The following is a 14,370-nucleotide window of genomic DNA, read 5'->3' on the forward strand; positions in this document are numbered from 1 at the left end:
TTACCTTCCAATGGAGCTCAAGCTTCCTTTCTCCTGCCTCTCCTCTTCTCTTCAGTGCAGCTTTTATCAGTCATGGAGATGACTGATAAAAGCAGCAGCCAGAATTCAAAGGCAGTATTTTGTTTCATTGCTCTGTGACATAAGCGGATACATCATGTACAAATCCCGAGGTCACGTAGATGGCTATCGTTCCGACTGGTCCTGTTTTGGTTAAAAAGGATTTGTGTGCATGCTTCTCAATTAATGCGATGTATGATAGGGAACCATTAATGAATCTGTCAGTGCACACACTTAAAGCCTTATTACAAAAACATATGAAACAATTCACCTCGATGGAGCTGCGTTGGTTTCTGCAGTTCCTGGCGAGGGAAATGCAAATCATTGTAATTTTTCAGGTCAACCTCATCATTTGTGAAATTTCCATCTGTTCATCCAGACAGTGTCAACCTTTGAATGAACCGATAATTAGGGACAAAATTGAGACAGCTAAAATAGAGCGATTAGCTGTATCAGAACAGAGAAGTTCTCTTCTCTCAGCACATTAAATCTTTTAAAAGGGGATCAGTTTACTAATGAGGCAGATTTCGATGATACAAATATCCAAAGGTTACTGTGGCTGGGATTTGTTAGCCCAACATGGTGAGGATGTCCTCTGATTGATCAGTGGCAAAAGTATACAATAAAGTGTCCCCATGTCAAAAAGCTTCGATCTAGAACCAATAAAGGACCTGGTGGTGAATTTGACTCTTCTGGAATCTATACGTACCGGTACTTTATATCACTCAATATGTATTCTAATTTTACACTCATGGAGGTTACATTAGAACTGTATATACAATGTTGTTGGAGTCAGCCCCTGTCCATTCCTGGGATAGTTGCTCAGAGGTCTGCGTAGCCTCAAAATCCACTTTGCTTGTGGAGAGTTTATTCTTCAGCCTCTATGAAAGTTGTGGCCGGACAGAGATTTACCCAAATCCAGTCTGATAACTTTTGGTTTAGCCTCGCGTTAACTTAAATGGGAATGGAGTAAATGTCATTGACTTTCCAAATGCTATTGAGGCAGATTGAATACTGAGTTGTGGCAGGAGCTGTGATGCTTAAAGAAGTGTTCCATTCAGATTCCAGGCTATTTTTGTGTGTCATGTATTTTCGTTCGGGTGTGAATTTCATTTGTGTTGTGCGAGGACTCCAGCCGGTCCATTGTTCAGTTTTTACCTCCGCCAAGGCGGGGGTTATGTAATCACCGGTGTTGTTGTTTGTCTATTGGCAAGATAACTCAAAAGGTACTGGACGGATCTTGATGAAATTTTCAGGAAATGTTGGGAATGTTACCAGGAACAGATGATTAGATCTTGATGATCCAGAAGAGATCCTGGATTATGAATCACTTTGAAATTTTTGTTAACATTACAGTCAATGGAGCTTTAAAATTTGTTTCTCAGTATCTCGGTTGATTATTGACCAATGTTTATGGAATTAGACACAATCATGTAGGATTGTGTCAAATTCCATAATACCAAATTTTATCTGGATCGGGATTCAGAATGAAGTAAGGAAAAAATTAATTTTAACATTGAAAATCCCATTTCTGCATTCAAAAATCAGTTATAAATGCACATCAAATCTGATTTTTGATCTTTTGTAGTGTTTTTTCTTCTTTTTTCTCTCAGTGAAGAAGTTTAGCTATCTCTCGTGTGTGTGTCTCTGCTTTCTGGGGTCCACCCGTTATTCCTGGTCGTAACACTTTTTCTGTATTTTGACAGGAGTGAAATTTTCTTTCCACTCGGTTTTTTTACAGTCTAGGTACAGTTTGAGAATCAGCTGCCATGTAGGCAGTCATTTGGACAAAGGACATTTTTGTAATTATCTGTGGCTTGCCTTTGACAACAAAACATTTCAGTCTGGCCCTCACATTAGCTTGAGCTATTTTCACTTATTTCACTTTGCACACTTTAATGAAGAGAGAGAGGATTTTATTTATTTTAGCTAATTTGCACAGAGCTTCAGGGTATTTGACAAAGCTGTGTAAATCCACTGTAACTAACTACAGAAACCATGTTTCTCACTAAAATAATTTCACAGGAAACATAAACATATATATATACTGATACAGATAATGTACTGACTTCCAAAAATGTTTACTCAATTTTTACTAAATTAAATTGTAGTCTCGTTTTGTAATAAGTCTGAACAGACATGGGTTTAGAATACAACTTATTTTCACAAATAAATTACGTATTTGAACAACGTGTTTATCTTGAGGGAGTCAAACACTTTTTTTTAAAGTTTTCAAAGCCTTTCATCTGAACAATGAACAATGAATGATAAAGCACCACTGTGCAGAAGTGAATATTTGGAACCAAATCTTCACAAAGTTGCTGATGTCTTAAGAAGTTTGCACACTTTCCCAGCAACACTCAGGCTCCTAAGGGACCTGGACTGCAGGGATTGACTGCGTTTGATGCAGCTTACATGTCCACCACCCCCCGCCCACTCACAGCTGCCCTCCCTAAGTCAACAGTGGCTCAATTTTCAAGGCTGTTTGGCGATTAAATGTGTCTGTACATTCACAAGTTGACACGTCCTTATTTACAATGACCTGCTCTTGCCTATTTGCACAGGAGCAGAAATTTAAAATGGTTCTTTTGGTGAGTCCAGGTGGTGATCGTGACTCATGAAAGTGAGAAGTAGATGCTGAGTTACTGTCTGCTTGTGAGCTGCAGATTTAGATAAGAAAAGTGCTGTTGTAATCCATTTATATTTTTAAAAAAGTCACATTGTTGAAAATTGAAATAGTACTCATCCAAAGTGACTTGAATGTCCTGTCACTTGTGTGTCTGTCTATCCATCAAAGCACTCAAGAACAGGTTACCGGAAAAGAAAACAAGCAGCAATGCATCCAAACATCATAATTTTTATAAATTAATCAAGCCTGTGATATGCTGTACAATAATACGTTCATACAATCTATGGATCAAATCATCCTTTCATCTTTTTTATGTGGCTCTTAGATGACAAAAAAATAATCACTTGAAATGTCTTAGGTACTAAATCTTTGGATGGTTTTGTTAGATGATAAAGGTTTATCAACCCATAGCTACAGTGACGGTCTGAAAAGGGACATTATTGACGAGCGATCATGCTTTTACTGATTCATCATATCTTCTTCGACAAGATTCTCTCAGTCTGTGATGGCTCCATTGCTTTGCTGAAAAGGTTGATGCTTTGTCCAGTCTTGCTTTTGTTACATCCCCCAGCTGTGTCTTTTTCCACAAAATGGGGTGTGCAGGAACCAGATCCTGATAGACTTCCCAGTGCTGCATCCTTCGCTACGTGGCAGCACAGAGAGGCTGGTGCTGGTCTGGTGGTTTCCCCATTATATAACAAGCCTGGCTGTTCTCAGCCTGAGAGAGCTATGAATAAGGTCTGAGTGGTCGGTCAAATCTAGTCAACCACCAGCCAGACGATGCCAGTTTCTTGACCTTCATAGTAGAGTGTCCCAGTCTTTTACTATCTTTCTCTGTTTCACGCTCTTTTCTTTGTTTGTTTTTTGGTCACCTTTTAGCGCTATATTTCTCTCATCTTTCTCACCTATTCTCTAATCCTGACTATGATAGCTGTGGGATCAATCTGTCATTTCACTTTGCTTCCTACTCTTTTACTGCTCACGTGCCCCTGTTGGTCAAACAAGGGGGCACCGTGCTGTACTTCTGCACACTGAGGACGACGTGGTGGGTCGTGAGGAAAGACTACATTGACTTATCTTTTTGTGTTATTCATGGCTTAGGGATGCTCCGTGCGTGTTTATTACGTGTTTATTTATTATTTATTAATCTGCATTGACATTTCTGCATTTGCATCGAGCGTATATTTGTGCATGTGTGTGTTTATAAATGTGACAGTGGGGATGGAGGTGCATGACTCAGTGTTTCCTCCAGCTGTTGGCCAGAATCTCCCCCAGAATGGGTCACCCACGGGCCGAGCCGGTGAACTCATCAGGATTCTTTCAGTGATAGCAAGTTTCTAACTCAGTTTCTGCTGACTCTCAATATTTACCAGCTTTCTGTGTGCACTTTTCAAAAAGAGCTTAGTCTGCACATCTGGTTTGCGTAGCATTTTCAATGTTAAGTAAAAGGATGTTTATGTGAGTATATCTGAACCTCCTGGGTATGAAGTTTCTTTATCTTCAGGTCAAAGTCAAATCACCATCTTCCTGTTCTCCTCTGTAGCTTGCGTGCCATTTTTTTCTGCTGAGTGCAATGATATAAATTAAATTAAATTATATTATATTTTATTTCTATAGCACCAGATCACAACAGAAAGTCATCTCAAGCCACTCTACAGGAGTAGGAGGGACATACCTGCAGGGAAAGACAGAACCCAACTTGACCCACCAGAGTAAGCACTTTGGCGACGGAGGCGAGGAAAAACCTTCCTTTAACAGGCAGAAACCTTGAACAGAACCTTAGGCTCATGGTGGACGGCCATCTGCCTGGACCGGCTAAATGAGATGCTGCTGTCTTTCACAGCAGCGTCTTTTCCGGGAGTCCTTATGCAGAGTGGAGAGAACATGTGATGGTAATAGTAGGGGTAGAGTGGATGATGCAGATTGTAGTGTTTATGGGAAGAACCTCAGCAGCCCTCTGTTCCCTGTTTGGTCAGCTGCAGAGAGGTGCTCGGTCTGAGGAGCCCTGACATCACCAGCAGAACTGAATCCAGAAGCTCTGGCCTGCAGAGCGACACCAATGTGGCTGAACCCAAGCACTGCAGGAACCGGGTTCCTCACAGCCCCACTGAATATTCAAATGTTGGCCTCCCACACTTTCATTTGAGTTTGATTCAAAATCAACTATTATACATGCAACCACACACATTGTGAATTGTACTGCCAACACAAAGCTTTTGAACTCATTTATCTTGCTGAAAATATACAACATATTTATATTGCACTCGCACTATATTCCTAATGTGAATTCAGGCTTTCAGCAGTTAAACAAACAAAAGAAATGGACAACATTATATTCATTCATTCATCTTCAGTTCATCGCAGGGCCACACATATAGACAGACAGTCACTCACACACACACGCACACCTATAGGCAATTTAGTGTAACTAATTCACCTAATTTGCATGTTTTTGTGGTGGGAGGAAGCCGGAGAACCCGGCGAGAACACACGGAGAGACGGGGAGAACATACAAACTCCTCACAGAAAGGCCACAAGTCAGATTCGAACATGAGACCTTCTTGCTTTCAGGCGGCTCTTTCACCGTGCTGCCCCCCCGCCCCATTATATTCAAGTTAATAAAATTATATCAATATTTAGTTGGATTTTGATGCCCTCTGTGATCTTGAACAGTCGGGTTCTCCTCTTTGAAACACCGGCTCAGCAATTTTTCTGGGCTTTTCTATGTTCTCAAATTTAAAACTATTCTCATTACATCTCATAATAAGTAATTAATTGGGTCATAATAATTGGTAGATCACAATATATGTTTGATTTTCAATACTCGTCACTCAGACAGCACCTCACAGTGTTAGCATTAAAAAATACTTGAGAAATACCCTTTTCATGTCTATTTAGCTGTATCACAGTTATATATAAAAACAAAGTAATTCTTGATCATTTTTCTTTTAATTTAACAATGTGAAGTTTATTTGACAATTAAAATGGCAGTAAGTGCCATGTTGGGTGCATAAAGACTTGATTAAAACATGAGACACTGGGACTTGGGCCAAGCAGAATACTTTTCCCATCTTGTGTTAATTAAAGTTTTCTTTTTCAAATCTTTATTGCTTCTCATTGGCACTGATGAGGTTTTTTTTTTTACCAGGTTTTACTGCACCTTTGTTTATTTCTAATCCCCATGGAACACTCTGGGATTCTTTGTACGCTTATCCCTCATAAATATTATTAACAAGGCTTGAATCATTGAGTTAAAAAAAATTGTGCTGGTGCTAATACAACCTGATTGGAAAAAAAATGGATTGAGCAGGATTAAGATGACTATTACTATACATCACTTTCAGGAGGTGGTCGTACAAGCAGGCCATCCCTTCCAGTGCTTCCACTCAGTCTACTGTGAAAAGAACACACTCCCTCTCCCACTCACAGCTGAATAGAGTAATGCTCTGTGGCCACACAGGTCTCCGCCAGGCCGGATCCTGGTGCCCAACATTTGAGCCCTCTCCCTGCTGAAGGCTTGTGGGCTTTTGTCTACATGTCTGATCTCCAGTCGTGGTTGACGGAGACTCAATGGGGGCTGTGTCTCCGGGACCAGAGAGCATGGCTATTGAAGCAGCATCTCTGAGGTCACAGGGGAAGAGAAAGAGGGAAAGATTCATCGGCTTTTTATTTGGACGTAGGATTAGTGTGTTTGAGAGCAGAGGGCTGTGAAACTCCTCCTGTCTCATCTGGGAAGGTCGCAAACCAAGTCAATCATGGCTTTGTGTGCAATTACATCATTTTAAAGTTTTTCCCGGAAAGTGGAAAGGCTTTGTGGTTGTAAGTCTTTGGTTCAAGCTTTCCTCTATCAACATATTGCCTATTGAAACCAGTTATTTAGTCCCATAGTGAGTCACAATCCCATATTTTTAGCTACCCAGGTGCTTATGTGAGTGTTTCTGTGCTTTACTGGTACAAGTAAAATAATCTGATGTGCAAATGATCAAAAACGCAATCTAAAGAGGGCTGGGTGCTGTAACAACATGTACTGTGAGACTGAACTACACGCAAAACAGCTTCCGGTCTTCCAGCAGGCCATTGCATTTACTCAAAATGGACATTTACTCAAAACTTTAAACTTTACTGGATATTGCATTAGATGTTATACAATGTAAGATCCATATATTTCCACATATTTGTTTCTTTCATTCATAATAGCTTAGCAGCTATGAGATAAATAATAGCACTCCTGTTATTGATAAAGTATAAAGGAATGTCTAGTCATCGTTGTTTGGCAATAGCTTACATTCAGGAATCACTTCATGTTATTGTATGAAGTTGCATCTTCCTAATGCTTCTTAGTGCAGATACAGAAGTTCATGTTAAGATAGCAGTTGTCAGTAAACATACCCAAAATGTTTTTTGTCATTATTAAAAGCAGGATATGTGAAATGTTATGCATGGAAATAATGCACTAAATTGTTATTATCTGCCGAATAAGTACAAAAGTAATTATGTATAAATAGTGAATAATAATGTGTGCACTATTCATTCATCCATTTTCTTAACTGCTTTATCTGCATTTCATGCTGGAGTCTATCCCAGGGAGGCAGGATACACCCTGGACAAGCCGCCAGTTCATTGCATTGCCACTTATAGACAGCCAATCCACGCACACACTCATACCTACGGACAATTAAGTGTAACCAATTCATCTAATTTGCATGTTTTGGTGGTGTGAGGAAGCCGGAAACACGGAGAGAACATGCAAACTCCTTACAGAAAGGCCCCAAGTTGGATTTGAACCTGTGACCTTCTTGCTGTGAGGCCACAGCGCAAACCACTGCACCACCATATTTCCTTAAATGTTATTGAGACTTGTCACTGACCCATTTAGAAGATAATAGAAATTGAACTTAGTTTAACTGAAATTCATACCATATTATTTAATGTAAATTATTAGCCTACTTTCCGTGCTCGCATTGCCCCAAGGTTATATACAATATAAAATATTCTTCTGACCCTGTTTGCACCGACTGCACATGTGTAGCATGGCAGGCCTTCCTAGTTTTATCAGCTGCACTCATGTTTGTAATTTGTCTCAGCACAGTGTAGCAAAGTGCCTCAGTTTCCCAAAGTGAAATATGGGAAAATATTCGGGGGGGGGGACATGCGTGAGAAACATTTGAGAACAGTGTTGATATTGTCAGACGGAGCCTGCGCGAGTTAAAGCAAACAGTGAGGACAACGTTAAGGAATTTGAGTCGAGGGACAATTTAGCTGTAATGAAGGGAGTGGCTATTGTGCTGAGCTCAGCGAGGTTATGGCCGAGGGAAATTAAAGGAGAAGGTAGCATACTGTTTAGATTCCTATATCTTTATACCGAGATGGCAGAAACCCTCCCTTTGATAGTGTTGGTGGGGGAAGGCCTTGTATCAGTTGTTTAATCTTTCTTGTTTGGCCTTCTGGGAAACTAATTAGCTGTTTCCTCTCCGCTGAACGTTTTGGGCTGGGCAGTGAAGCAGCGCGAGGTTGAGGGGTGCCACTCGCCATTGGGATGATTACAGGTTTTGGGTTGCTCCCGTGGCTTCTGGAACATGGCGCTGCGGCAGTCACATGTGTTGGCAAAGGGTGCGGGCACTTCAGATGTGGTCAGGGACATGTGGAAGCTTTCCAGGGTTTATTCTGCTCAGCCCAGTTTAGGACTCGCGAGGGCAGAGAGGGCAGGCATCGCAGCGAGTCAAACCTGTGTTCAGACAAACAAACATAGGAATGCTGTGAGTATGTGTGGTCAGTTTTGGTTGCTTTTAGGTTTGGATGTGTTGTAATGTGTGCATGTCAGTATACTTTGGTTGTCATGAACATAAACCATAAAACGCAGTAAAAGAAAATGTTGCCATTGGTTCAGTCCATGATTGATGCACCTCTAAATCTAATGCTTGACTTGTTCAGGTTCATACTTCCCCTTCAGAAGACAAGCAGTGCTTGTTAAAAGAATTAAAAAGGCTCTGACGGGTTTGATATTTTCACTTCCCACTGAGCAGAACTGCTGGATGTTTTTTTTTTTTTTTTAGTTTCTTATAAAGTTTAAATGCAATGCTTCAGTATTATTGTCATCGATAAAATGTTGGCTCACAATTCTGGCCCATGTTGAGACAATGTTGCTCCCTTGATGTCTCAGAAGGCTAACTGGCAGTCATGTTCACTGAAAAGGACAATGAATCGCTGATTCTATTTACAAACCCGGGACAACGGCAGAGCAAAGCCAACATTCAAGTCAAAAGTCAAAGAGATGTCAATATTGGTGTCAATTCATCCCACAGATTCTCAGCCAAACCATTCGAACCGTGCAATGCTACATTTTCTCTCCGTGAACCCCCACCCATTTTATTTCCTCTCACCATTCCCAACCCGGTCCTGACCCAATCATGCATATCTTCAATCCCGAAGTGACAGGCCAGGGATTCCCCTCTGAAAGGCCAAGCTGCCTCTCCCTTTGTGGAGGAAGTTAATTGGTCTGTTTGGGCTGAACTCCATGGATGGTATCTGTTTCACAGGCGGCAGTGGCAGCCTTTGGGGCCCAAGGAGCTGTGTGGGTAATTATTCTTAATGAGGCATTGAACGCTTTCATGGGACTTTTATGTCAGCTGGCCACAATGTACAGAATAGCACCTGCTCTTGATTTCCGCTGTTTCTACTTTTAATCACCCAACTCAAAGAAAGAAAACATTGTAATTAATTGATTGATTGCTTGATTGATTGTTTGTTTGATGTGACCTAGGACTACTGTATATTAATTTCAGGTGTGCCCTAAATTAATATACAGCTCAGATATTTAGGAGAAACAGGTGTAAACGTACAGAAAACAGAATTTTAAAAAATGTCAATTTGAGTGCAAGACATTTTCAATCCTTGTTTGTGAATGATGGAAAAGGGTAGCATTTATGGCGCTTTGGAAGTGACTTATTGAATAAATAAATCTGTTAAGTAGTAGTAGTAGTAATAGTAGCAGTAGTACTAGCTGTAGTAGTAGTAGTTTAGTTGCTGGATATTTAGAGTGTTGGTCAGTGAAACAGATATATAGATGCCTTTATAAGGCATTATGCTACCATCCATTCCATTGACTTCCTCTGACACAAAGCTACCGGTATATGTTTTTTGTTTGTTTTTGTTTTACAAATATGTTATAGATATTTATTCTACAGAATGAACTATTGCATTTTTGCACATTTATATTTCACTGTTGTGTTGCTTTGCAAATTGTACATAAAAACAACAAAAGGTTTCGACAAAAGAGAATTTGGAAATTTTGTTTGGCATAATACAATTGCATTCAGTGCAATATATACTGAATATTTACATCCAGAATTGTTTAACTGTCTCATGTTGTTGTTACACTCCTGGTTTTGTCATTTGACAATCTTTCACCTGACCCTTATTCTGAAGCCACTCTGTCGTGAGGCAGCAAAGTGTGGCTTTGTTGTCTTGGAGGAATTAACGTGTATCTGTGTGTTTTATAAGTCTTTTCTTAGCACTTCACTATCCATGTACAATATAAGCTGCACCAGGAACTCTCACTTCTCGCTGTGAAACAAGATGCAGAACATAAGAATCCAATAAAAGCATTGCAGCTAATGAAAGAGCGCTCTCTGCCTCAAGTATTTTGAGACTCTTTCCCCTCATGGTCAGCTGTGGCAGAAGGCAGAGGGGCGAAGCATCAAGAGCCAGTTTTCTGTTCCAAATGCACATGCTGAGTCTGAAGTGAACAGCTGGCTCTCTGAAAAATAGAAAATCTTTTTGATAATTGGAGTAAGGTTGTAATTCCGAGCGGCTTCTGTCTCTGTGAGGTCCGTTAAGTACAGACTGCATCGAGCCCTGTAGAAGGACGGAGAGACCAGAGCCCTACTTTAGTGTCTGAAATAGCCGGTACTATTTTTCACTGAAGCTGAGCCAGCTAACATTGCTCCAACGGATGTTTACATGCTTCTCCGGTAATGCATGTAATTGCATACAGTAATTCCTTAAAGGTTTTGACAGAAAAAACATGCAAACCCATTTCTTTAGATGTTCTGCCAAAGAGGAAAAGACATGTTTTGGCTTGTTTCTTTCCTGTCAGTCCCTCCCTCATAGTATCACCACCAGCAGCAATCACGAAGATTAAATCTAAACTCAACAGTCTGAAAATTGTCTGCTTTTTAACTAACTGTTGGAATAGTAAGTTTTAGGAGCATATATGTCAGTTGTGTCTCTGCAAGACAGAGAAATTGTATTCCAAGTGTGTTTATCTATGCTGTGTGTTTCCTGCTTTCCTCTAACATGTATTGTGTGGAAAAAGTGCATCTTTTACAATCTCAACAATGTTTTAACACAACCAGACACACAATAGCACTGGTGGCTTGGAAAGGATTTAAATTATGGTGTCAGGGCCAAGAATCCATGGATGGGATCCAAACGTTGGACATTAACAATGCTTGTCTGACCAGTCAGCAACAGTAACTGGCATCTTGAGGCTAAGGCTCAGTTTTTAATGGTTTGGGTGACAATTAAAATTCCCTCTTATGCGTCACTAGTAGAGAATAGGAGTGAACGCTGTTCCCAATGTAAATACAGCGTCTAAGATTGTTCATGATGATCTGGGGACAAATCATTTCTATTTATATCAGAGGAGCTGTTGCTTAAATATCCCCTTTCTCATGACATCACCACTTTCTGAAGTCACATCTCTCTGGTGGAAAAATGTCACAGGTCAGAGGTCAAATCATAGGTCAGAGGAGAGTAAGATGAAAGCCAAAGTAAAGGTTGAAGTGAAGTAGGTCATTAGTCTCGGCCGTGTTGTTTGTGTGTCTTTGAGGATGCACGTTGGTGGAAGAGGACGTCACGCCAGACTGTAAGGCTACAGCGTCCCCTCTGAACACACACTGGCAGCTCCTCTGAGAGTAAACCCCCTGGTGGAACAGAGGACATGTCTGGCACGCTGCTTCTCTCAACACTCAGGAATGTTTGACTAGAAAATGATTAGTGAATATTTTCATGAATATCCAATTGTTCAAAGTTCAAACAGAGGACAAAGAGTGCAGTTGACCTGTGATGGGGCTAAATACCAAGAGCAGAGCTGTGAGGGGAAATGCTTCACTAGCAGGAAATTAAAATGATTCTGCACAGTCTGGGTTAGCAATTAACAGTTCTAGACTCTAGAATCTCAACACAAGCATCATATTGCTGCGTTTGTGTTCTGCAGGGCATGGCTTTCTCTTTGGAGGAGCGTCTCCAGCTGGGGATCCATGGCCTCCTGCCTCCCTGCTTCATCAGCCAGGATGTCCAGCTGCTCCGGGTGCTCAAGAACTATGACATGAAGACAGAGGACCTGGACAGGTGACATGCAAAAACAGACTTCTTTTTTTCCATCTTCAAATATTCAGTCGAGCTTTGCCTGTTTCCCCCGAGGATTCTCCTGCCACTGTGCACACAACGAGATCCTACATCTGGAAGGCTTCAAAACATGAGAGGCAGATTAGCAATAACCCCTCTCAGACGGACATCCATCTCCCGACACTGCATATTTCACTGAACAAATATCCACAGTCCTCTTTCCATTCCATTTCTCTCACTCCTTCCTGCTCTCTTTAATGTTTTTATAACCCCCACAGTGACCAAATGAAAACTTCAGTTACATTCTGAATGCATTATTAGAAACGTACGAGTCGTGGCTGTTAGCATTATTTTAGGAAGCTTCCCCATGCTCACTTTTCAACCTGGGCTCTTTGATCAAGGAGGCCAGGCTTTGAAGTGAAGTTGTCATACGTAGCGCCATGAATGTTATCTGTCTGTGAAATAGCTTCTTATCCCAGACGCCATTTCTCAGGCCACTCTTCTATCAGCTGTCGCTGTTAATGTCAAGCCTGAGTGATTCTGGATTTAAGGTCAACATGAACTGGACAGCTTCTTGCAGGCAACGCTATTTTCTACCACGGCCTCGTCACAGCATCATCTTCTAAAACAGCAATTATGATCCTGCCATTCCCATGCCCCATCAGTGTCACCGACAATCTGTCCGCCAGCTTCTAATTTATTTCCACTTTGGGCTTTGCTTCTGTGGATTAACTGCAGCTATTTGCATATCATTGCTCAAGCCTGCTGTGTTTATATACAGTATATTTCCCAGCTTCAATATTATTTGTTGGATGGCCTCATGCAATTTCTTTTAAAACATTTATGCAATTTTTGCTGCATCCTTATCTATTTTAATCGGATATCTAGACTCCCATTATTTTCTTTCTGTGGATTTTGTTGTGTTATTAAAGTATCGTGACAAATCATGGCAAAGAGTCCTGTAAGCACATCCGCCTATGATCTGAGATGATAGAGTGATTTAAGTATCTACTGTGACTGTGCTGTCAGCAGAGGAAATGGATGTTCAAAGGCCTTGCCAACTGAATTACTGCAGTTTATACAGCTAAGGGGAAACCTCATATTCAATGAGGTTTTTGGAAACCAGTAACAAGCTTCAAATGAGTCAGTTATGCTAAAGTAGACGACGTTAGAGATTAAGTACATCCCGGCAGCTCCAGTAAGTTGGCTTTAAATGGTACAATGCACTCTGTGGATCTTCCTTCATAAATCAGTTTGTACTGTAAACATTCATGTTTCTGGATTTCCTGAAACCAGTAGTGATCGGGGCACTAGGGGCAGTAACCCCCAAGCTGGATGCATGGCTCCAGCAGATACCAGGAACAACGTCCGACATATCCGCCCACAAGAGCTCAGTCCTATAGGGACATTTGTTAAACACGAGAGCTTTCATTATAATGTATAATTATAATTTTTTATGACTGTTAATATAGTGCTTTATAATGTGTTATTTGTGTAGAGTGTAGTGATAAAGTATTCCTGATGTTCACAATGAAAGCATTAATTGAAAACCTCCACACTAAAGTGTGGCAGTCATGCCAACAGAAACATTTAATCCAACTTCAAAGTCAAAAACTATGTAAAAACCTCAGGAGCATGTACTCTAGTCTCCAGCAAACAATTAATCACTCAAAGACTGACTTTGGCTCTCATACTGTGAGGCGCATGAGTCCCCTCATGTGATAAATTACATGTGGCAGAAGCTAATTTGGTTCACCAAAATAAAAACACTGTCCTCAATAGAAACTGTCACCACCATGTATTGTGCAGCTGCTGTGGCCTAACCTATAGCAGAGAGGGCGTGCATACTTCTTATCCCCTCAACAAGAGGCACCTTGTTTTCTTGGCCCTACGGAAACTTCTCTGATTGGGGAAAGAGCCCTTTTTGGCATGTGCTGTTTAATTTGGGTCAGACACAAACCCTCAGTTTCTTGTCATTCTACAATCAGAACAAAGCGCTTTTGTACACTATCAAAGGGATTGATTTTTACTCTGTTTATTTTCCAGTAATTTGGAACAAAAGAAAAACAAATCTTTATGAGCAATTATTATACATTTGGGTGGAATTCCGTTTCCTTTTTCCTCATGTTTCATCTCATCAATGTGAGCTTCTTTCTAAGGTCACACTAATTTCACATTCACATGAGCACATTCACAATTAAAAATGTTCTAGTCTGAGCAAATAAATAAATCCTCTTTCTTCTCGCCTTCCACTATTTCCTTCCTCTTCCTTCCATCTTGCCTGGTACGTTTCAGTCCCAAACACACAGGTTTTGACATCTGAGCCCCTTCTCAGT

The 14,370-nt window shown here is 40.7% G+C and overlaps 1 protein-coding gene across 1 annotated transcript in view; it reads left to right on the plus strand.

Moving 5' to 3' along the window:
* The window catches only part of me1 (malic enzyme 1, NADP(+)-dependent, cytosolic), a 57,797-nt gene that overhangs the window by 7,116 nt on the left and 36,311 nt on the right, over nucleotides 1-14,370 (plus strand). Inside the window, exon 2 of the mRNA XM_068756298.1 lies at nucleotides 11,904-12,037. Coding sequence (XP_068612399.1) covers nucleotides 11,904-12,037 — 134 coding nt within the window. The remainder of the gene's footprint in view (nucleotides 1-11,903; nucleotides 12,038-14,370) is intronic.

Source organism: Brachionichthys hirsutus, chromosome 3 (genome assembly GCF_040956055.1).
Source record: "Brachionichthys hirsutus isolate HB-005 chromosome 3, CSIRO-AGI_Bhir_v1, whole genome shotgun sequence".
NCBI lineage: Eukaryota > Metazoa > Chordata > Actinopteri > Lophiiformes > Brachionichthyidae > Brachionichthys > Brachionichthys hirsutus.